This window comes from Alligator sinensis, unplaced genomic scaffold, assembly GCF_000455745.1.
Source record: "Alligator sinensis unplaced genomic scaffold, ASM45574v1 scaffold85_1, whole genome shotgun sequence".
In the NCBI taxonomy this organism is placed as follows: Eukaryota; Metazoa; Chordata; order Crocodylia; family Alligatoridae; genus Alligator; species Alligator sinensis.
The window spans coordinates 2,951,667-2,975,752 of record NW_005841891.1 but is presented as its reverse complement, the minus strand read 5'-3'; the positions used below and the strand labels follow the sequence as shown (position 1 = coordinate 2,975,752).

The following is a 24,086-nucleotide window of genomic DNA, read 5'->3' as shown; positions in this document are numbered from 1 at the left end:
TGATGAAAATATTTAAGAATTTCTAAAATGCTGAAAATTAGAGCTCATGCTCATTTTGGTTTCTTACCTGTTGATCTTTTCTTGGGGGATTTCAAACTTCTCATCCTTCCCGGCGACGACATTCCACTTTCACTCATCGAGTCATGTGCCGAAGAAGCACTGCCCGTTGCTTCACTGTCACGAATCATGCTTTCATAGCCACTACTGCCACCACTGTGGTAGAAAAGAGCTGTCCTTCCCATTGCTGGTGGCAGTTCTCCACTTAACACACTACTATTATCACTGCCATGCCCACTGCTATACCGCTGAGGCCTCCGGGGCGCGGTTATCTTGCTGTATGGAGATGGCAACACTGGAATTTGTGACTTTTCATCGCTGAGGTTTATACCACTGTCATTCCCGCTGTCAGAGTCCGTGGAACCTCTGAAATGCCCCACCTTTGCAGAACTGCCCGATACCAGTTCATTAACACGGCTGTTGGCTGCCCTAATTGCCTGCTTAGTCCCCATGATAGTTCCTCTGCCAGGTTTGCTGTTGACACCCTGCATCGATCGTGGGGCAGTTTTCCCACTGGGAGGAATGCTAGAGCTCTTTCCAACAGACTGAGTCAGTGATTTCACAGAGGAGCTAAGGGACTTTGACCCATTTGTAGAAAGACTGCGGTTTTTATTTCCATTGGCCTGAGACTTCTGATTAGTTGCATTTTTTGCTTGGCTATTTTTACAGGGTAACGGTGCAGTATAGGACTGTGGTGAAGTCGCACCTGAAGCAACGGGGGGAACTCCCAGCCTTGGGACAGATCGTCCTGCTCTCCCATTGCTCGCGCTAGCATTACCATTTTCCCTCATCATATTTGCTTTGGATCCAACTGATGTCAGACTTTCACACCTCTCGAGAGACATGTGACTCCCATATCGATGAACAGTTTCACTTTTAGATGTTTTAGTCTTTAAGCTGGAAGTCATTTTAGGCAAAGAATGGTCTCCCTTGAGGTTGGTTTTACTGCCAGCACTTTCATTAAGATAAGACCCAGCTTTTGACCGCAGGTCTGCCTCTTCCTCAGCTTTTGTTGTTGCGATTCTAGCAGACTCCATTCCAGCAGTTTTGCCCCCACCACTTACCAGTGCAACATTTTTCTGCTCTAGGCTTGATTTGCGTACAGGTGGTGTTGGGGGTATTGTCCCACTCGGCCTTGGTAGCATGCTAGATTTTTGTGGCAGACCCCTCTTTCCCAGAGATGATTTCAGGCTACCACCAGCAAAGGCAGTTTCAGAATTTCCTCGAGCCATTGCCTCTGATGGACCATTATTACTGTGTGTCACTGGCATCACACCCAGGGTGGTGGCTCCTCTCTTAAGCTGGGGCATCTTCATTGCTGCTTCAGATTTTTTATTGGCTCCACTGGAAGATTTGCAAACCATTTCACAACCATCTACAACCCTCTGAGAACACGCAAGCATTGTCTGTGATTTTGTTGGCCTGGCTGCACTACTGAAATATTGGGCAGCTTTGGCTGGCTGCTTCTCAGTACCAAATGTAAGAGATTTTGGGGACAGCAGAGAGTCTTCAGTTTTTGCTTCCGATTGATTATCTGTGCGCAACAGCCAGGGATCATCAAACATGTCACGTGGATTCTGCAGTTCTCTGTAGTTTAGGATGGCATTACTGTGGGTTGGAGATGAGGTAGTTTTGGTTTTCCTAGGAAGACTAGAATGTATTGTTTCTATCACAGGCATATCTCGACAGTTACTAAGTTGAACTTTTACGGGCAGATCAGTTACACAAAAAGCACTTTTCATCTGAGATGCTTTGGTTAATTCAGAGGTTTGGGGGCTCTGGCATAAAGACATTTTGCAGGAACTCATGCTCTCATTCTCCAGCTCAGAAAAGCAAAATCCACTGTCATTCAGGGAGCTTTTCAGTGGGGCAGTTATGTTGGATGAATCCAAGTTAAAAGGCTCCTTGGACTTATTACAGCTGAAGGCTGACTGTGCAACAAAACTGTCACTGGACTGGGCTCCGTCACTTTCAATGGTACAAATGCTCACTTCACTGAGCCAGGAACTGATGGAGGAACGTCTGCTACTAGAAAATGGATCCTCAGCAAAGGGCACAACAATATCAATATTTACACCAGTAGAGCTTTCCTGAGAGGTATAAGCATCAAACTCATCATTTATACTGCTAATAATACTAACCGGCCTGGAGCCCGATGCAAGAGCCTGAAGGGAACAGTCGCTGTTAAAGCTAATGATGCTGGAAGGTCTTCCATTATCCAAAATCCCACTGATGGAGAGCTCCTCCACCACCGTAAAAACCAGCTCATCCTCCCCATTGAGCTCCACAGGCTGCTGTAAAGTCACAGTGGTGGTCAGTATGTCCCGGTCAAAACATTTTCCTCTGAAGGCTGATCGGAAACTATGAACCTCTATAGCACCTGCCTGATTTGGCCCATTGCTACCAACTAAAAGCGTGCTTTCTGCAGGGTTATGCTCTGGTTTGCTTGCCATTTGTTTGCTCATTCCTACGGGAGGAGTCCGGATTGCATTGCTATTGTCCAACTCGCATGCTTCTTTGGACTTCAGAGCATGGTCTTTCTGTTGCGGGGGTGGGGGCGCAGGGCTTGGTAAAGGTCTCTTCACATACAGAGCTTTTTCTTTAACTATCGGTTCAGTCATGGCCTTACTCTGCTCTTGACTCCTGGAAGGGTTGCATTTTGATGATTTCGGTGAATCTGTGATTGTCTCTCTCTCTCTCTCCCCATCCAAAGCTGTGTCTGGTTTCTTGACTTCAGCTTTGGCTTGCTGTTTGGGATGTTCCACTTTCACGTGTGGGGAGTTATTCTCATGACAGACCCCAGCCCTTTGCACACCAGCCTGCAAATTAAGGTTTTGTCCTTTTTTTGGAGATGCGGTTTCCGGTGGAACAGGTTTTTTATACCCTCCACAAGGAGAGGATGTTTTTTCCTTTATCAGTTTAGACTGCATATTTTCTACACTCCCCGGGGCTGAACTACAGCTGGATGCAATGGGTATTTCTCCACAGGCAAACTTCATAGGCTCCTCACTTCCATCAATACATTCTAACCTTTCTTGCAATTCAGCAAAAGTGTTACATTTAAAATGGTCCTTGTCAGAACTTCTAGCAATAGCAGAGTTGTCTTTGCTTCTCTTTTTGTTCAGGGAAGGGATTATAGGAACAAACTCTGGAGGCCCTTCATTATCAGTCAGTTCCCTGTCGGACAAAGCCGCACCATTGGGACCAACATAGATGACAGTATCGCACGACTGTTCACTACTGGAGGAATAATCAGGATCACTAGATATACTCAGTACAGGAATATCAGGGTCCAGGGCTACAGTCCGTGGGTGAAATGGTCTCAAGTGAGGTGGTCTTCGAATGTGGCCTTCTTCACATGAACTTTCCCCTCCAGATGAGCTGGATGCATACTATTAATAACAGGTAGGAAAAATAATATTATTTTTTATGACAGATGGGAAAAACTAGTTCAATGTATACAGAATGATACACAATCAGTCACCTGTGTGACTAATAGAAATTTTTACAGTGCGAATTTAAACAAAAACCTATTCTATACATTTTAATAGAATAAAAGTAACACAGCCATGCTTCCTCAGAGAATTTTCATAACATTAAAACACCCTGTCATCCTTTAACATTAATATCTTTTGCTCATTCTTTATTGCTTTTGGATTAGCACAAACTGAACCTTTGGCACCAACACCCCCCCCACCCCCAAAAAAAAAAAAAAAAAAAAAAAAATCAAAGAAGGATTATATATAACACAAAAATGGAATTTCAGGATTAATAACTATGTAGCCTAGCTATGGCTTTTTACCAACATGTGCATATTGTCTAGAAACCGCAAAATCCCCCACCATAGACGAACAAAAAATATTTTTCAAATAAATTAATTGCAACTTGCTTGTGCACCAACCTTGGATTTCTTCTTTCTCATTCGGTGGATTCGAGATGCAAGCTGAATTGTTGTGAGTGTTTCTGCATAATTTGCTGGGGAGTCAGAAATATGAGCAATCATTGTCGTTCTGCAGTTGATATTCCCGAGCGATTCTCTCAGCAACATAGTCAACTTGTTGTCTCTAGGGAACAAGTGATAATACTAAGATGGCTTACAATAATCACAATTATTTTACAGACATTTAGAAACATTTTCATGGTGTACACTCATGTTTGGTATAAGTAGGTATCAAATATAAATATACATGATCTAAAAGTATTTAAAACTTGTATCAAAATGGAAGGGCCCCTGATACCCAAAAGTTAGTCCAACGACTCTCCAAGCTATAAAGTTGGTTCAGTAAAAGTTAATAAAAAAGCCTTGCCTTGCAACAAAAATACCAAGCTTCTAGTATAAATTATTTTGTTTGTTCTCCAGACAATGCCAAGATTTTGTCAATTTAATAGTAGTTCATCATGATACTTAGTATACCCAAACAGCTCACAAATTCCATCTTTTCCTCTCTCATGAACCCTTAGTATTCCTAATGCACCATCATTGTAAGCTCCCTGAAATACCAGTGAGCAGTTATTGTAAAAAGAAAAATACCTCAATATTACTTCATAGACATAATCAAGTTTGCCCTAACAAACCTATTATTAGGTCTCAAAGATAGTTTTAGGTTTTGGCCTACCTAACTCCCTCGTCTATTGTGTAGAAATATAGAATCAGAAGGCTGGAAGTGATCTCAAGGGTTGACTAGTACAGAGGTGGCCAATATATGGCACGTGTGCAACCTCTTTGCATGGTAAGTAATGTAGTGGACAACTACCACAGCAGCAGATTGGGCAGAAAACAGAAAGCAGAGCAGGAAACTGGGCAAGGAACAGGAAGCCGAGCAGCAGATCAAGCAGAGGTAGGGGATCAGAGTGGCACTCAGCAAGGGTGCAGAGCCAATTGGTGGCATACCTGACAAAAAGATTGGCCCCCACTGGTAAAACCCCCTGCAGAGATGCAGGGATCATTATTCCTAACCACACAGAGGAGGGAGCTCAGACCCCACTTCCACAATCGAAAGCCTGGAGAAGAGGAGAGGTCCACCAAGCAGCTCCCCCTTCGTCTGTGGCAACGCAGCAGTCCACTGGACGTTGCTATGTTCCAATGGAGAAAGCAGGACCTCAACACGCTCACCTACTTGAAGTCTCTTTCTGTGGCCACTCACATGTGCTTTATAGCCTGCTATACGTTTGTGTATGTGAATATAAGGTTACATACTACCACAGGGTGTACACAGCGATGTTTGCTGTAGTTTTTATATATGTGTTAAGGTCAAGACCCTATCTCTTCTTCTGCCTCGCACTGCTGCAAGAGCAGAAACCAGGTGGAACACGTGCTTAACTGGCTGCCCAAGGGTTTCCTCAGTAAGAGAGAACCACTGGTTGGTATACAGCCAGCAGAGTCCTTGGCTAAAAGCAATACAGCTGAGGAGTTGCTATGTCCTGACATCCACCATTGCCCGGACAGCCTCTCGGGGGCTATAACCAACCAGTATGACTTAAAACACCCTTGAAGCTTCTGCAAATTGTTCCTGAGAAGCGACTTTGCACCTGATGGCTTGAGTACCAGAGTTGCTTCCAAGTCCAGACTCAATCTCAACTGCACTAATTGAGAAGAGAGCACAATCCTACAGACAGGCTATTTGCTATTCTATTGCATTCACTCTACTAGCCTGAGGAAAACACCTTTTTTTTTTTTTTTTTTTTACCCAATATAAAATGAAGGAGCACCTGTTTCAGACTCAGCACTGGATAAATATGTGAAATGACATAATTGATAAATGAAGCACTAAGTTACAGCTCTTCATAGTGAGCTGCAATTAAATTTAAGCACTGAAAGCCAAAATCTGCTGATTGTGCCTATGGTGGGCAAGCTGTAGCTAGCCAGGGCCCCCTACAGGTGTGCACTCTCTTGACATGATAGTACAATCGAGCACACTTTATAAAGCAGACATCAATACTCACTTCTGTCCAGTGAACATGTACTTTTCCACAATGGAAAAAGAGGAAGGTGCTTATTTTTCGTATAGGAAAGGTAAATGGGTATAAAATGCTAAAAAGGATATATTTGAATTTTGAAGCACTTCTCAGTATATAAAGAAACCTAAACGATACATTCTGAAATCTCAACACAATTTCCATCCTTAAAAAAACAGAAGGGACTATTTTGATTTCTGTTTCTCTGGTTTTTGACCAAGTGGCTGAAATTTTTCAAAGTTGTAAAATAAAGAATATATATGAAACTATTTCTGCAATATTATGGGATCCATTTTTAACTTGGTCATAACTGGAGGTCAGTTCTTTCACCTATATAAAGGAATGGCAAAACTTCTTTTAAGTTCACTGTAAGACACCAGCAAGCCCTTGGTACAATTCATTTTAAATATAACATTGGCTAATACATTTAAGGTGATATGCAAAATAAATCACTTACTTATATGGCACATGTTTAGCACCATTAATTAAGGCCAAAATTACATTGCCTAGGGCAGAAAGAGACAGGCACAGAGAACCTCCTCCATCTCGACTCTTGCTCAGCACTTTTTCACAGCTTCCTAGATCAATAAGATGCAAGCGACTACGTCCTCCTGACACTAGAAACAACAAGGACAACATTTATGCGCTGTGAGCGTATGGACTCAAACCAGATCAGCTATTCAAAATTTACTTAAATGACAGAAATAACGAATGCTGCATGGGGTGATGCCTGAATTAAACATTTATGCCAGGCTACATGCAAATCTCATAAAGCAGATATTAATCACAACAACCACACTTAATAGCAGCTCGTGATTGGCTTGGAGTTTTGTCTTGGGGTCTTTAGTGGGGCTAGGGATTTATTGTATATTGTTTTTTAATCTAAATTAAAAAAAAAATAAGTAATATTTAAAAAATTGAATTTAGAGAGCATGATCATACTTCCTCCTTTGCCACTCTTCTCCATGCGATACTGATATATGTGAAACGTGAACAGCATATGTGAATTCCTCCTGTCTTCTTCATCACATTCAGGTTTGCTGGTACTTCTGGCAGCAATTGCAGCATCAAGGAAAAAGGCAGCTTTTTCTGCTGTTGGGGCCCTTAGCTCACTTTGGTTTTGAAGCTCGAATATAAACAAGGAAATGACTAATTAGAACGGGCAAATGTTTGGGGTTTTTTTCTGAACAGACTAAGTCTCTAGGGCGATAAGCGAAACAAATATGTACACCATGGGAGTGGGGATTATAAATTAAAGGCAATAAATTGTTTTACCATCTTAAACATTGTCATAATTGTTGTCAAATAAAAGCAGAAAAAAAAGTCAAGCTCAGAAGCCTATGGAGGGATATCCTCTATACCTGGGTTCCACATATCGGATCCTCTCTCAGATAAACCCCTGGAGACTGGCCATCCTGCAGGCTGCCGGTGGCTACTTCAGCTAGCAAATCTTTAAGGGTTTCATCTTTGCCACTGATCTCCACGGCAGACACTCTAATAGAGAAGCGAGTCCCAGTTTTTTCTTTACGTTCGTTGATTAACTTGAAGAGCCAAGAAATCGCACAGGGAATGACACCAAGGCTTTGTGTGGAGTTATCTTTCCCAATCATAGTATAAGATTTACCTATAAAGGAACGACAAATGTGAGCTTAACTCATCTTTCATGTACAAAACAGTTTCTCCTTATGCAGTTGCCAGTTTCCATTATACATAATACCATGTGATATACAGATAACTGGAGGTAACAGATGCAAAAATACTTTGTAAATATTTAATTATTAAGCAGTCAGTATTTATTCAATTAATTTTGCCATTTTTGTAACTCAGACCCAAAGCAAATTAATTTTTAAAGGCATCTCTGATCTTTTGATTTTCATCACAATACACCTATAAAAGCTTGTTCCTGAATAAGCTAATCTGATGTTACATTTTACCTTTTCAAATTAAAACTTAGGGTCCCCGTATAGAAATAAACCATAATAAGTTTGCAAAGCTAATTAAAAATAAATTCTAATCTATTCATATACTCCAGGTTTATTGTTCCAGGAGCTGACAGCATGTAATTACCAGGCTGACATAGTAATTAACTGTAACGAATTTGGGAGCTCACCAAGCTTGACATGACCAAAGCAAAATATGCAACCATCTGCACCATTCACAACAGACTGGATTACTTCTGCTACTGTTCCAGAGCATACCTCAGCCTGAAAAAAAGATTGGAGACAAATAAGTTATGCGTACATTGCTATGCTCTATATTTCTCTGCTACATGAAAAGAATGACTCAATATTTTTGAGGAACAACATTTTTGCCCGTTTTATGGCATTATTTCTATTATTTTAGTAACTATGCTCCCTTTTTTAAAATAAAATCTGTTACAACAGCCGAAAATAGTTTTCAGTTCTATTAAACCAACTCCCTCGGAATATCGATTCTATGACTAATGTAGCACGCTGAATGCAATCCAGCAAAGCTTCCTGCTGGTATAATAGCTTAGCCAAGAGTTTTCAGTAATAGTAACAGCTTCACGAAATGAAGCTACTCAAGAGTGCTTGTAGAAATTAAAAAGACATTCATACTGAAGAAAATGCATCAAAGAACCCTGAATAAGAATTTTTAAGTATCACATTTTCCTTTACTATGGAAACAATGTCATCTATTGCTGAAAAGAATTGGCTAAATTATTTAAGTGCACTATTACTAGTTTATCAATGCCTATAACAGTCTGAAATATACCACATGATATATATATATTGGCAATGTAACTGTAAGACAACTGGCAGTGTAACCATAAGGCTACAGTGACATTATAACTCCAAGGTCATATACTGGTGATCAGTGTTAACAACCCTGTCTTTGGCAATGACAACATGGGTGGAAACTGGCCACTAATTATAGCTCAGGGGAAACGCTGCAAAGATGTCACTTCCGAGGCCCTCTGTGACAAGGTATAAAAAGAATGGATAGAGATCAGGGTGACATCCTGGTTCCTTTGAAGTCCATAGGAATTTTGCTACTGACCTCAAAAGGGCCAGGATCTCTCTCTCTGCACACGGCATTCCCCAAACCATTAATAGATAGAGGTGCATTGATATATCGGTCCATATCAGATCAGCATAGATAAAAGGAAAATTGACATTATTGGCATTTCTTTTTCTTGGCCTGTATAGCCGATAATGTTACCAATAAATACCGCATGCATACACACAGCTTCCATGCACGTGGCCAGGAATGCAGCCGGGCAGCTTGGAGGCCAGCATTCAGCCAGTAAGTTTATAGGAAGGATGGGGCATCGGGTGGAGGCAGATTAAGGCCCCCATGGTGAGGGAGGGAATGGGATTGGGGCAGAGGCAGGCGCTACCCAGCCAGGATGGGGTGGGGTGTGGGACAGAGCTGAGGGCAACTCGTCTGGGAGGAGGATCGGCCCCCACTGCTGTTCACACCAAGGAAGGCATGGGGGGGGGCATATGCCCCCCAGATCTGTGTGTGGGGTGAGGGTGGGCTGCCCACTGTGGGATCAGGGCCAGGGGCTGCACTGGACTCTTCCCAGAGGGGACACTGGGCTGGGGCTACGCTTGGGATGGGTGAGGGCAGGGCAGGGGGTGGCACTGGGAGTGGGGGGTTCAGGGTAGGCTATAGCCACCCAAAAATCCACTCACAGCCCTGGCCCAACCCCCACACCAGGAAGAGGCCAGCGCAGCCCATGGCCCCAAGCCCACAGCAGGCAGCCCACCCATGCCTCGCACACAAATCTGGGGAGCACGTGCCCCCCCATGACTCCCCCAGGGGTAAGAGCAGCAGCAGGAGCTGGCCCCCCTCCCTGCCTCCCTCACAACCTTCCCGCAGCTCCATCCTGCTCCCCAGCCCAGCCTGTGCCTGCCCCATCCCAACCCCATTCCCTCCCTCACCTGTGGGGGCCTCGTTCTGTGCCCCCCCATATCCCTTCCCTTCCCCACGCCCCTTCCCCCCCCAGACTTACCAGCCCAATGCTACTCTCCAAGTTGCCAGGCTGCATATTGGCTATCAGATCAGTATCAGCCAATATGCCTGGTTAATAAACCGGCCATCAGTATTAGACAAATCTTCTCTTTTTAAATCGATGCACCCCTATCAATAGCTGCTGTGCATGGATACCTACATTGATTATGGCACTATTCAGTACGGAGATTATTGGCTGTATGGTAACTCCTAGCCCTTGCAGTTGCCATGTGCACCTACTTGTGCAGCTGCTTATACCATGTTCTCTGCCCCTGCCAGATCCAGACTACAACATGCATATTCATTTATCCAGTTTAAATTTATCCAATTTGAACAGGTTAGGGACTATTTAGAAAAGATGAACAAGTACAAGTCCATGGGGATGGATACAATGCATCCAAGGGTGTTGAAGGAGTTGATTGATGTGATTGATAGTGGAGTCCCTCAGGGCTCGGTCCTGGGCCCTGCGCTGTTCAATGTCTTCATCAGCGATCTTGATGTTGGGGTGGAGAGCAACCTGTTTAAATTCGCTGATGACACCAAAATTTGGGGGGAGGTGAGCACGCTAGCAGGGAGAGAGAGATTGCAGAAGGATCTGGATAGGTTACAGGGGTGGGCAGACAGGAACAGGATGCGTTTCAATACGGACAAGTGCAGGGTGCTGCACTTGGGTAGTAGGAACCAGCAGCACACTTATACGATGGGGAGCTCCCTACTTGAGAGCACGGAGGCGGAAAGGGATCTTGGTGTCATTATTGACTCCAAGATGAACATGGGCCGACAATGCGAGGTCATGGTTGGCAGGGCTAACCGGACCTTGTCGTGCATCCACAGGTGCATCTCGAGTAGAGCCAGGGAGGTGATCCTCCCCCTCTATGCGACGCTGGTCAGGCCGCAGCTGGAGTATTGTGTCCAGTTCTGTGCGCCCCATTTCAGGAGGGATGTGGACAACATGGAGAGGGTCCAGAGGAGGGCCACCCGCATGATCCGGGGACAACAGGGCAGACCCTACAGTGAGAGACTGCGGGACTTGAACCTATTCAGCCTCCACAAGAGAAGGCTGAGGGGGGACCTGGTGACCGTCTATAAACTCACTAGGGGGAACCAGAAGGGTTTGGGGGAGACGCTGTTTCCCCTAGCCCCTGCTGGCATAACAAGGAATAATGGGCACAAGTTGATGGAGAGGAGGTACAGATTGGACATCCGAAAAAACTACTTCACAGTCAGGGCGGCTAGGAGCTGGAACCAACTTCCAAGGGAGGTGGTGCTGGCCCCTACCCTGGGGATCTTTAAGAAGAGGCTGGATACTTACCTGGCTGGACTCATTTGAGTCCCGTTTTTGTTTTTAGGGTGAGTGGTTTTGTTTGTGTTTTTGGGTTGTTCTCCCGCCCTGGCGGGGGGGCGGGCTAGAAGATCTATTAGGTCCCTTCCGACCCTGAAACTATGAAACTATTTCAGAGCCACTGACCATTATCTTTGAAAACTTGTGGCGATCAGGGGAGTTCCAGACAATTGGAAAAGGGCAAATATAGGGCCCATCTTTAAGAAAGGGAAGAAAGAGGATCCAGGGAACTACAGACCAGTCAGCCTCACCACATTCCCTGGAAAAATCATGGAGCAGGTCCTCAAAGAATCCATTTCTAAGCACTTGGAGAAGAAGAAGGTGATAAGGAGCAGTCACCATAGATTAACCAAGGGCAAGTCACGACTGACCAACCTCACTGCCTTCTAAGATGAGATAACTAGCTCTCTGGATGTGGGGGAATCAGTGGATATAATATATTTTGACTTTAGCAAGGCTTTTGATACCGTCTCCCACAGTATTCTTGCAAGCAAGCTGAGGAGGTATGGGTTGGATGAATGGACTGCAAGGTGGATAGAAAGCTGGCTGAATTGTCGGGCTCAATGGACAGTAATCAATGGCTCAATGTCTAGCTGACAGCTGGTATCAAGTGGAGTGCCCCAGGGGTCTACTTTAGTAGGACTGCTGCCAGCAGATCGAAGGAAGTTATTATTCTGTTCTACACTGGTGAGGCCACAACTGGAGCACTGTGGTCAGTTTGGGGGCCCCCACTACAGAAAGGATGAGGACAAGTTGGAGAGAGTCCAGCAGAGAGCAACAAAAAAGGCTTGGGTGTTGGGCACATGACTCCTGAGGAGAGGCTGAGGGAACTGGGTTTATTATCTGCAGAATAGAAGACTGAGAGGGGATTTAATAGCAGCTTTTAACTATCTGAAGGGTGCTTCCAAAGAGGATGGAGCTGGGCTATTCTCAGAGGTGGCAGATGACAGAACAAGGAGCGACGGTCTCAAGTTGCAGCAAGGGAGGTTTAGGTTGGATATTAGGAAAAACTTAATCAATGGCTCAAGGTCTAACTGGCAGCTAGTATCAAGTGGAGTGCCCCACAGGTCAGTCCTGGGGCCGGTTTTGTTCAATATCTTCAATAACAGTCTGGAAGATGGGATGGATTACACACTCAGCAAGTTCACAGATGACACCAAGCTGGGGGTTGCTATTAAATCACTAGGAGGGTGGCGAAGCACTGGAACAGGTTACGTAGAGAGATGATGGAATCCATGTTTTTAAGGCCCAGCTAGAGAAAGCCTTGGCTGGGAATATCTAGTATGGGATGGTCCTGCTTTCAGCAGGGGGTTGGACCAGATGACCTCCTGAGGTCCCTTCCAACCTGAATTGTCTATGATTCTATTATTCTAACTTTCCCCACACAGGGAGGGTAGAAAAAAGTTTTTTGGCTGAAATTTCTTTTTTGCTCAGCTTTTATATGAATGGTTTTGAAATGTCCTGAAGTTGAGTTTTCTTATAGATTGAACTATTGCTCTCCATGATCAGTTTTTTAATTCTCTTGCAAAGTTCCTATATTTCTTTCTCCCATATTATGTTCATCATGGACTTCATGTTTGCTGACGTTGTACTGTGGACCACCCAACTCAGGCCCAAAATTCCCCTTTCCTTCTGTACATGACTTCTGGGTACATGTTCTGTTTCAACTCTGCAACTGCTATTCTACAGGGCTAGGAGAAGGGCACAGCCATCATTAATACAATGAACCTGACTACTCAGGAAATATGCAAATACACAACTCAAATAAACTGAAGCAGGAAACCAAACATACAAAGATTCCATGATCCCTTTCAGTAGCAGCGATCTTTAGGATTAGACGTAGCCATTGTCTCAACTGAACAAAGCACTTACTATGGGCTTAATTTATGGCACATGAGTGAATCTGTTCCTATTCAGCACTAAATGTTTACATTTGGGTATGTGCTCAAATCTAAGAGAAGTCAATGGAGTAACTCTGCAGATGGTACAAGAATTACTACATAAATCAGGTGGAAATGTGAATTCCAAATTAGCTGCAGCCCTTTCAAGAACACCGAAAAGTACAGGGAAGGTATTCAATCAGCAAATTTTTCTGCACAAACATTTAACTTCACATCCAGGCTAACCGCATACAATGCAACATTTACCCATCACCTACTAAATTATCTGTTTTCCCAGAGATAAAAATCAACTTGTTCAAATAAAATCCTGTAGAAGTGGGTAAAGAACACCGACAACATTAAAACAACAAGGCAGCAGGAAGAGTTGTTAGGTTCATGTGCTAATTTTCAGTACCTGTGAAGCATCCTGAGGGAACACTGCATCAAAGGCAAACATCTTTGGGACAGCAACAACACCTCTCCTGTGACCCAAGTTGGAGGGTCCACTTGTAGATGGATCATAAAGTGTGATTTGCTTTTTTCGAGGGTCTACCTTTAGAAAGGACATGGATTCGGATGTGTCATGAGTTCCATGAGAAGGACAAATTCTCACCATCACTTTCACCTGAAAGTCATTAAAAGGAAAGCAACAATTTTAGTTCTCGCTTACAGCTACAGTAAATAATTACTCAGCATCCCTTGCAAGCTTCCCCCTCTCCCAAAACTTGAACATTTGTAACAGTGACATGATTCAAAATATCCTCTTGATAAATTCCGGCCAGATTTTCAGAAATGGCTTCTTGTGCATGAAATTAATTAATTTTTAAAATATCCACTTTTTCACCTTCAGTAATTGTAGATGCTAATTTCATTTAGATAGCTGGGTACCTGATTTTCCCGTATGATCAACGGCGGGCGTAAAATCAGAAAAGGAGATAGTAGTAAGACCTTTTTCTAAATCAGGAACAGTGGATCAGGTTCTAGATTTCCACTGATCAGGATCTTAATGTCCATTGGGGTTTTGACCTAAGGATCTCTTAGTCCATTTTTAACAGTTACTTGAATAAACAAAAAAAAAAAGGCAGCTAAAACAGGATTGGGAAGCCCTAGGAGTTTTCAATTTCCCTCCTGCTAATTGACACGTTTAAGTCCAATTAATTTATTACAAAAGTACTACTGTAACCCACATGGCCAGATGCTTTTCACACTCATTGCTAAGCACTTCACTGCTTGACTTAAAGTTTGTTATCACTGCACAACTATTTCTACTTTTGAGTTCAAGGTGGGTGGGAGTTTAAGGCAGAGGAGGGAGGAAGGAAGGAAAGAAAATAAGAAAGCATTCAGAAGCCCAAAACCTCGAAACCAACTTGCTAAAACAGTTTCTAAGGCTATAAACGTTTGGCTTTTTCATGTGGTTGTCTAAGAGGTGGAATGTATTTTGTATATGGCTGAAATGCATAGCTTGAAGTTTTTAAAGGAGCCTAAGGAAGCTGGCTGCCCAAATCCCAATGAACATCAGTTGTTGCTGGGCACCTGAACCTAATAAACTCCTTGAAAATCCTAGTCTTAGTCTGAAAATACAGGGAACCAAAGTTCTGGAGCAAATAAGGAAAGTAAAATGCTACCCAAGAATCTATTCCACCTATAGTAATTTAGGTCTTTTCAAACTGAGGGGGAAATGCTGCCAAATGATCTACACCACAAATACCATTTATACCTATGCAGAATGGTAAAATGCTAGCAAAGCAGAGTTGTGCATCTTTTTTGCACTGGTACACAGTACACAGGGACAGAACAATAGTGAATCAGGCCCCATACTTCCACTGATCCACTTTCTAGAGGATTCAAACTTAGAGAAAAGGCATATTCCACCAGTGAATCTGAGCAACCACCATGAAGCATTTAGATTACAAGTGGAATCATAGTGTTATGTCCTAACCCAAGTATCAAAAACCCCTGAGATACCCGAGACATCACTATTCAGTTGTGCACTAGGCAGCAGTTCTTAAGCTGCAGCAAACTGAAGCCAATGGAGCACAACAATTTATACCAACTGAGGACTTGATCCCAGTGCCTTGTTATACAGAGGGTGCCAAACATGAGACTCCTCCACTTCAAAACACCATTGAACATAAGTAATCACCTCTCCTTTTGGCTGCCAATATACAATACAGAAAGCATAGGGTCTCATATATCAACCCTGCCATCATCAGAGATACTCCAGGCTGCCTGACCAACCCTCCAGAACATGTGCCATTCCAAATACAGCACGTGTATGTACTTAATGTATTTGACTCAGGCCCCCATGACACATTCAGGTAAAGGTGCAATGGTTTCTAATGCTTGATCCACAAAATTGTGCATCCTACTATGCCACACACGCATAGTAGGAGGCACAATTGTGGAATTGTGCCTTATTGCTGGTGCAGGGGGAGCCTGGGATCCACCCTGCATCAGCAAGAAGCAAGCTCCCACAGGTGGGAGCACCCTCAGTTGAAGGGGCTCCCAGTCATGGGGGTGCCCCATGCACCCACAGGACTGCAGGATATACCCCTGAGCCTTAGGGATTGTGGCAGCCATGCTCCTCCAGACCTCGGGGTTTCACCATGGGAATGGTGCACCCCTGTGGCTGGGAGACCTGACAGCCGACAGGGCTCCCAGCTGCAGGGGAGACCCTGCAATACGTGCATATTAAAGCTTAATAGCAACCAGCTCTAAAGTTAGTACACATTTTCAAGGTCTCACTTCACAGCTGGTTGGACCTTTTCATTGTGTGGTAAGTACTTTAATACATAGCTGGTCTTAAGGTATTTGTGCAATTATCCAGTTAATTATACAATACCAGTAATCTGTGTAGGGGGCCTCAGATATAGCACCAGAGGAGTAGGAGATCACCTATAAGGATCTCCTACTTTCCAACAATTACTTGTTAACTTTAAACCTAAACTTTCCAGGCTTTCTAGTGTGCGGGCCGACTCCCGATCCCGCCTGGATCGCCACGTGCGAGCTCTCTCCCGATCTCATCTGGGTCGCCATGTGCGAGCCGGGGCGAGCTGGGGGCCCATCTTTGTGCACACAGGTTGTGGCCGGCAGCCCGGGCACACAGGACTGGAGAAAACCGCGGTGCGGTATAGTATGCTCGAGCTAGAATCAGTCACGGAGGCGTAATGGTTGATTGAAAAGATTATTTACTTACACCCAGGGTGGTCGCGGTGTAGGCTGGTCAGCTTTCCAGGCTCAGCTCCGCTTGAGTTCTCGGTGGAGGACTCTAATAAACTCGGTTCCTTGACCCCGGAGTGAATCAGGCTCCGCGGGGTTCGAGAATTCGTTCCCACGGAGCAGCTGTATCTCCGTGAGTGTTACTCGGTTCCCAGGTCCCCCGGAGCTGTTAAACTCCGTGGGCTCGACAATTGGGTCCTTAGGATAGGGATACATCTGGGCTGCGATTGGCGACGGGGAGAGGCTAGAGGTTAGTTGCCTCGGAGTCGTTAAGGCTCCAAGGGTTCGGTAAATAAGTCCCGCGGAGTTGTTGAAGCTCCGTGGGTTCGATAAAATAAACCTCTGTTGCCCTCTTAAGGAAAAAGCTGGGTTTGTATGGATCAGCAGCGCTTAGAGATCCTCACGCTCCTTTCCCGAACTCCACGTGCTTTCTCTCTCTCCGACTTGGCTTGGGTGGTTTCCGCCCTTTTGTACGGCTAGCAAGCCAATAGCTAGCCGCCACGTGTGCTTACATTAAGACTGGCCAATAATGTGGCGCGAATCCTAATACAAATGGCAGGGACTCCTTGCATCGCGCATTGCTATAATGCAAAAGAAATGCACTATGCAAAGAAAGCTACAGAACTGGCGGGAAAAGCTCCTGCACGCGGGTTCTCTGTTGCAGCAGAACACTCCACCATGCAAAAAAGCTGCAATTTGGCGGGAACATGATTTAGTGATGCCGAAGCACACGCAAACAAAAAAACCCACAACTTTGGGTTGTGACATCTAGCATCAGTTTTACAAACATAGTATTCAAATAATGATGCTTAATTGAAATAATGTTGATTTACCCCATTAAGATGGGAACAGAAAACCAAACAACCCCCACTCAAATTTATATTAGCTCTGTGTAAAATGCCACTAATACTAGTTAGAAATGAAGCTATTTTAATTGACACTGAAATAAAACATCAAACGAAAATAGTGCTATCAAGGCTGAAAAAATGGATGTTGCATATGCCCTAAAAGAAAGCATTTTGTCCCATAACCCTACAGATGTACAAGACTGCTGTCCCTCTTTAAGTCCCATCAATCTGCTATCACTTTTTCCCAGGACATCATTGTGCACAACTGTAAGGTTAGCATGGATCCTTCCCTAACAAGGCAGCCAACATGCATGACCTGGCTGTCCACATACTGCTGAAGTAGCAGCAATGCAACTTGGAAGGCCTACCTGTTTTACAGGACTGTGCTGCTCCTGTTTTGATCCAGGTCAAAACCCTTAGACAATCAGGACTGGGTCAAATGCAATATCTAGTTATAGCCTAAGATACTTATTTGAGGTGAAGGCAGCACAAAACAGAGTAGAAATCAGATCCCAGGAAGGGATCCAAGCAGCCCCAAGTGGAAGACCTTGCTGTCCAATCTCTGCTCTAGGGACAAGGAGAAGGTGGGTATATAGTCCCTTCCACCATAAGAAATGTAACAGCCCTGTGCCCAAACCAATGAGATTTATATGAAGCTTAAAAGTAAGCACCTCTTTTCATTTCTCAACTGGGATCCATGTCAATAAGTGTTGATACTGAATATTTTGGATGTTGTAATGGGTCCCCAAGCAGCTTGATTCTCACTCACTACCTGTTCCCGTATTTCTCCAAAGAACAAAGCTACAAGCTTTTCTAGTAAATATTACAGGAGACTTCAGGGAAGGTGATAGCACATCATTCAAACATGTTCGTCCTGCTAAGCGGTCTCCTGATTTCAACGCTTTGCTTTATTTTCTCTTTGGTGCTGATATGAATATGAAAAGACAGTCCTGGAAAATAAGCGAACCTTAAAATAAATGAAACAGCTGCTTCTAAAGAGAAAGTGCATTATAGGTGACAGATTCAAGGCTGATTCCCTATAAAAGCTGCATGAAGCTAGCTTTGTCTGCTAGAGTGCTTCCTTCAACCTTGACATATTACCAAGGTGTTCAGAAAATAACCTTCTCAACGCAAAAAAAAAAAAAATCCACTTCAAAATCACTTGATTAAAATGAATTTTAAAAAGTACACCGTCTTCAAAATGCATCTATAAACTCTACTTTCTTTTCTCTCTTATACCTATTATTAGATTATGCCAGTAGATGCTGGTATAAAGGGAAAATTGGTTTGCTCCTGACCTCAGCAGTGAGTTATCTCCATCAACAGCATGCTATCCCCTACATAAGGATGGTTTCACCCCCAGAAAAGCTGTGCGTGTCAAGTGAGCCTTTTAAGTCCACCACTCTGGAGCCAGAGGATGCTGAAATCTCTCACCATAATGGATCAGATTCTAACACTAACTGACCTCCAGGGTCATGCTCATTTTTACAGCGAAAGTGGGCTTTCAAGAGAAATGGAGGGAGAGGGGGAGGGGGAGGAGCTCCTTTTTAGTGCTTTGTTTCCAACAGCTGCCTTGGGGCACAGCAAAATGCCAGATTTTGGATAAATCACTTTACCCTTCCCCCCCACCAGGTAAATTTGGATCTTCATGATAATTCATGTGACTACCTCTTCCAGTCATGCCATGCCTCTTCCACCCATGCCATCCCTCCATATTTAAAAAGGCTACATGCCTGATTCTTAATCAGGCTGGTTTGCCTAATCACACAGCTGACTTTGGAGAAAGCAGTAGGAACTGCCCATGTAAGCATTCACTGGTGGGGGCAGAATCTATCCTTCAGTAGCACTGGACAAGCCACATGGGGGAATTTGGTTTATGGCTAATCCTGGGTGCGTGCACACAGTTCTGGACCAACACAGAAAAGTATGGTACTGCATCTTTCTTATTTAGTGCCATTAGGACTCGACCAGTCTTATGAGACAAGGTCCACATCCTCAGCTGCAAGGTTAGTGCCGTGATACAGATATTGCTTCAGGCTGAATGTGGGAGGGATAATAAAGACAGAGGAAAATAATGGCAGAAGAGTCCGCCATCACCACCTCCTGTGACTTTACTGGCAACCTTTCAGAGACTGCTCCTTTTTCAAGACTCCCTAGCATTTTTTATGCCTTTTCCATGGTGGTAAAATTCTTCACTGACAAGGACTATAAAGATTACTGTATTTCCTCACATACCATAAACCCCCAAATAAGACATACACTTTGTTTTTGGGGAGGCAGAATGAAAGAAAGCAGATTTTTCCAGTGTTATTGCTGAATAGAGCAGGGACAGAGCCTAATCTTCAGCTGATTCCCCAACCCTTTCCTGTTTAATTAAAAGCTGAAAACCTAGCTGCTGCTGAAGACTGGTCTCAATGGGTGGATCAATGATTTTGAAAAGAACTAAAGACTCTCCAATGACTGTGACACAAGAGAAGAGAGACTAGAAGCAGCTAGCAGACAGCAAAAACTACTCAAAGAAAGGGTAGCTTGATTAGTGAAACATCAAGACCATTAAAAAGGGGGAACTGTTGTTAATACTGGTGGAGTGAAGAACAACAAGCTATTATGTAAATTCACTCTCAGCTGCCTGAATGGAAATGCCACTGCTGTTGCCCAGTGGCACAGGGATCAAAGTGGGTGCTTCTATTCCAGGCACAAAATCAACTTTCCTGCTTAGGACTTGTACCCCAATTTGGGAGGGGCTGATTTTTGGGGGGAAAAGTGTGTGTGGCAAAAACGAAGCACAACTGAAATCAGAGCATTGGATTATGCCATCTAACATCTGAAGTCCTGATTCGCATGACTGACAGTTAAAAACAGTCACATACGCATTGCCACACAGAGGTTCAGTATTGCTGCCTATCAGAAGCATGGTTCTCTGTCCGGAAGGGATATGAGACTGTGACAGGCAAGGTCTAGGAGCACTACAGAGGCAGCCTTAAGGATAAAGCCCATTGCATCTAATCCTCCCTTGCTCACCCAGGATCATCATCCTATCTTCTAGAGATATCAACTTTGAAAAGAGTGTCATCAAATATGAACAAATGGGGCATGCAACACTGAACATACCACATTGGAATGAGGAACACAGAAGTCATGAAAAAGTATACTGACCCATAACAATGGGAAACCGTGACAGAGCTATAGTCCAAGTTCATTGTCTTTGGGATAAATGTGATTCTGGCCTCATGGACAGTATGGTCAACTGGAGAGGGAGAATTTGACCACCACCATTCAGAAAAGACTAAAGCAACGCAAACTATTAATTGCAAAGTTTAAGAGCAGCTGCATAAATGTAGCTATATTAAATGGGAAAATGCAATGCCCACATTTTTAGCACAAACTGCATATTTTTACAGTTCATGAATTCTTTAGTCGATAAATGGGCAATCTTGGTGAAGCACACTGATTGCTGAGCAAGTCTAGAAATGGAACGAACACACTTGCAATGCATTCAGATGCATTTATTCACTTACAAATTAAACAAGTTCACACAAATAACGATTTAATATAACCTTGATGCCACAGAAAGTTCATATCAAACAGGTAGGTCAGTTAGCTTAAAACTGGCCATTCATTTAAGGTGCTGACATTACAACCTAGATATGCAATAACCCTGACAGCCTGGTACACTTGCATGCTACTCTGAAATTAGATGAGTAGTGCTTTAGATGGAATAGTAAAACTGAGACAGAAAGCCTCTAGGAAGGGGAGAAAGAAGAACAGTGGAGATGCAAGAAGTTTAGTTTTAAAGAGAAAGAGGGAACGACAATGCAAGGCAAGGGAAAAGAAAAAAAATAACACAAGGGAGACACAAAAAGAATGAAAGATAAAGATACATGAGGTGCATGATGCTAGCATCTGACCTTGGAGAGGGGCTCAAGTAAAGAGAGAGAGACCACATGAACACTGGAGACTTCTGCTAAGTTTCAAGGCCTTTCCTTACAGAGCGGCACAGTACCACCTAATACAGCATCTGTGTCTTGGCCAACATTAGAATCCTTTAAAAAAGCATATGATAACATCTTTCATCCTATGCTAAAAAGCTGTTGGGTTTTGGTTTTTTAGTGGCTTTCTGTTAAAAGGGATTTTTTTTTTTTTTATACCTGGATTTGAATTCTACACCCCAACCCCCCCCACTACACATTCCCATAATTAATATTTGCATTTATGCAAGAAGCCTTCTGAATTATGTGCATCATTCACTTAACTTTTTAATTAACAGGTTCTGTGATCTTGAGGGTTTTGTACACTATGGGTTAACATTAAACTGCTGAACTTTCCAAATTCACGTTTTTGCAGGAATCAGGAGGTCAGCAGAATCGCTGAAGGAAATCCTATTAAAATTGAAAGTACTTGGGAAAAGACAAAAGATAAACATCTCTTGAATATGCCACCAGAGATAAAGCATTTAATTATTAAATAAATGAATTGGAAACCCCTGAAATGGGTGCTATGAAGTCAGAGTGCGCCTGGGCATGATCAAAACTGTCTATGCAAAAGATGGGAGAAAGATTCACTGGAATCAGGGATTTGGGGGGTCTTTTTTTCTTTAACATTTATCTATCTGTCAGCCTCTAGTAGCTGTCAAGGAAAAAAAGTTAGAAAAGCAAACATCTGCAAGGTGGACATTCCTACCATGTAAGGACAAACAAAATAGATATAGATCCTAAAGCCTGCAAAAAACAAAAAAAAGTGGGGATGGGGGCAAATAATAAAGAAAAATGTATATTTTATACATGTGTAGCAAAAGTTTTAAAGACGATATAAATGCACAAATGCAGATTTCTACTCTAGGAGAGTGGAGAAGAATCAACTTCTGAAAGACTCAGAGAAATCAGTCATCTACAATGACAATCATAGCTCCCACACAACTGCATGTACAGTTTTTTGTTTCCAAAGAATCACAGGACAACTGAAAAGCTTATTATGCAGTATACAAAAATGCTATTAATGTTTGAGGAAAAAATGCATCTTAACCAGAACTCTAGCTCTTAACATCCTTGGACATAATGAGATATAGCGTGAGACTTGCATATTGCAATCCCGAACACAAAAACCAAGGGTGCAAACATTCCAAAATTCTGGAACTGGATCCAAATCTCACAGTATAAGTCAACCAGTCAATAGTAGGCCTTACCTACGAGCAAGCTAGATCGACATATTTAAGCTAGGGACAGAAGTTACACATAAACCAATTTAAGTGATCAGAAACTGGTTTAAACCTGTAACAGAACAAAAGTTCAGTGCATATAAACCAGTTTCAAAATGGCCAAAGCAGATTTAAAGATAAACCTGGTTGAATGTAGTATAAGACTTAAGTGATTTGGGTCAAACTGGTTTATGGAACTTCTGTCCCAGACCCCTTCCTGGCTTAAGTTAAATCAGAGTCCCCCAGCATCCCAGCATGCTTTTCAGCCCTGGACTGGGCTGTGCTGTCTGCTCCAGAGAGCAAGGCCAGCTCCACTCTTCTTCTCTCTAACCAGAACAGGAGCAGGAGCATGGCCAGGCGCCTGCCCAGCATGGCCCCCTAAAGTGAAGGGGGCAGGGAGGGGGTTTATTCCCCCTTCCTTCCCCTCTCCCCTGGGGGTCTCCAGCTGGGGTCTGCCTGGCTGGGGCAGAGCAGCCCATCAGGCATTCCCCCCCCCACCCACCCAGCCACTCAAGCAGCGGGGGAGCATGGCCAACCCCATTAGCAGCTTGAAGCAAACAGAGGGAGGGAGTGGAATTTAATCTCCCCCTCCCCTGTCCCACTGACATGGACCCCAGCTGGGGTCTGCCTGGCTGGGGTGCAGCAGCTCATCAGGGACCCCCCCTCTTGCTGCTCCAGTGGCAGGGGTGGGGGCATGGCCCTGCGCAAGTGGCAGGGGTGGGGGCATGGCCGGATGCCAGCCAGCATGGTGAAGGGGGCAGGGAGAGAGTTTATTCCCCTCTCCCTTTCCTCTCCCACCAGGATACCGCAGCCAGGGCCTCCCAGCCCTGACCACCTCCTCTGCTGCTTGCACCCAGCCAGACAGACCCCTGCTGGGGTTCCCTGGGCAGACAGGGGAGGGAGTAAACCCCCTCCCTGCCCCTTTCACCTCAGGGGGCCATGCTGGCTGCCCTCCAGCCACACCCTCACACCTGCTGCTGGACCAGCGAGGTGGGGAGGACCCTAATGGGGCAGCAGCCCCTGTCATGGTGTCCTGTGGAGCACAAGCCTATTCCCAGTGACAGCAGGAGGCTATACAATGGACAGGAGTGGGGCAGACAAAGCTGCCAAAGCCTGCACAGAGTGAGTGGCAGCAGCGGGGCTCGGAGGATGGCTACAGGTGTTTGCTGAATTTTTGGGTGGCCATAGCCCCTCAAACCCCCCCCAGCACTGCCACTGCTTGCCCCTGGCAGGCTGTAGCAGCACAGCCTCTCCCACCAGGAAGAGGCTTGCGCTCCCCAGGACACCACGACAGAGAATGCTGTCCTGTCAGGGTCCCTCCCACCTCCCCAGTCCAGCAGCACAGGTGGGGGTGTGGACAGACACTAGCCAGCATGGCCCCCTGAGATGAAGGGGGCAGGGACGTGGTTTATTCCCCTCACCCTTCCCTCTCCCCCACAGAGAACCCCAGCCAGGTCTGCTTGGCTGGGTGTGAGAGGCGAGGGCATCAGCTGGCAGACCCTGGCTGCGGTCTCCTGGTGGAATAGGGGAAGGAGGGAGGAAATAACCCCCTCCCTGCCCCCTTCACCATGCTAGTCGGTATCTGGCCATGCCCCTGCCACTGCTACTGGAGC

At 44.4% G+C, this 24,086-nt stretch overlaps 1 protein-coding gene across 1 annotated transcript in view; it reads right to left on the bottom strand.

Annotated features, from left to right (window-relative positions):
• Window positions 1–24,086, bottom strand: part of KIF26A (kinesin family member 26A) — a 99,651-nt gene that overhangs the window by 12,362 nt on the left and 63,203 nt on the right. Inside the window, exons 5-11 of the mRNA XM_014517116.2 lie at window positions 13,628–13,837; window positions 8,123–8,216; window positions 7,374–7,636; window positions 6,955–7,138; window positions 6,470–6,629; window positions 3,959–4,121; window positions 68–3,449 (exon numbers count right to left, since the gene is read on the bottom strand). Coding sequence (XP_014372602.1) covers window positions 68–3,449; window positions 3,959–4,121; window positions 6,470–6,629; window positions 6,955–7,138; window positions 7,374–7,636; window positions 8,123–8,216; window positions 13,628–13,837 — 4,456 coding nt within the window. The remainder of the gene's footprint in view (window positions 1–67; window positions 3,450–3,958; window positions 4,122–6,469; window positions 6,630–6,954; window positions 7,139–7,373; window positions 7,637–8,122; window positions 8,217–13,627; window positions 13,838–24,086) is intronic.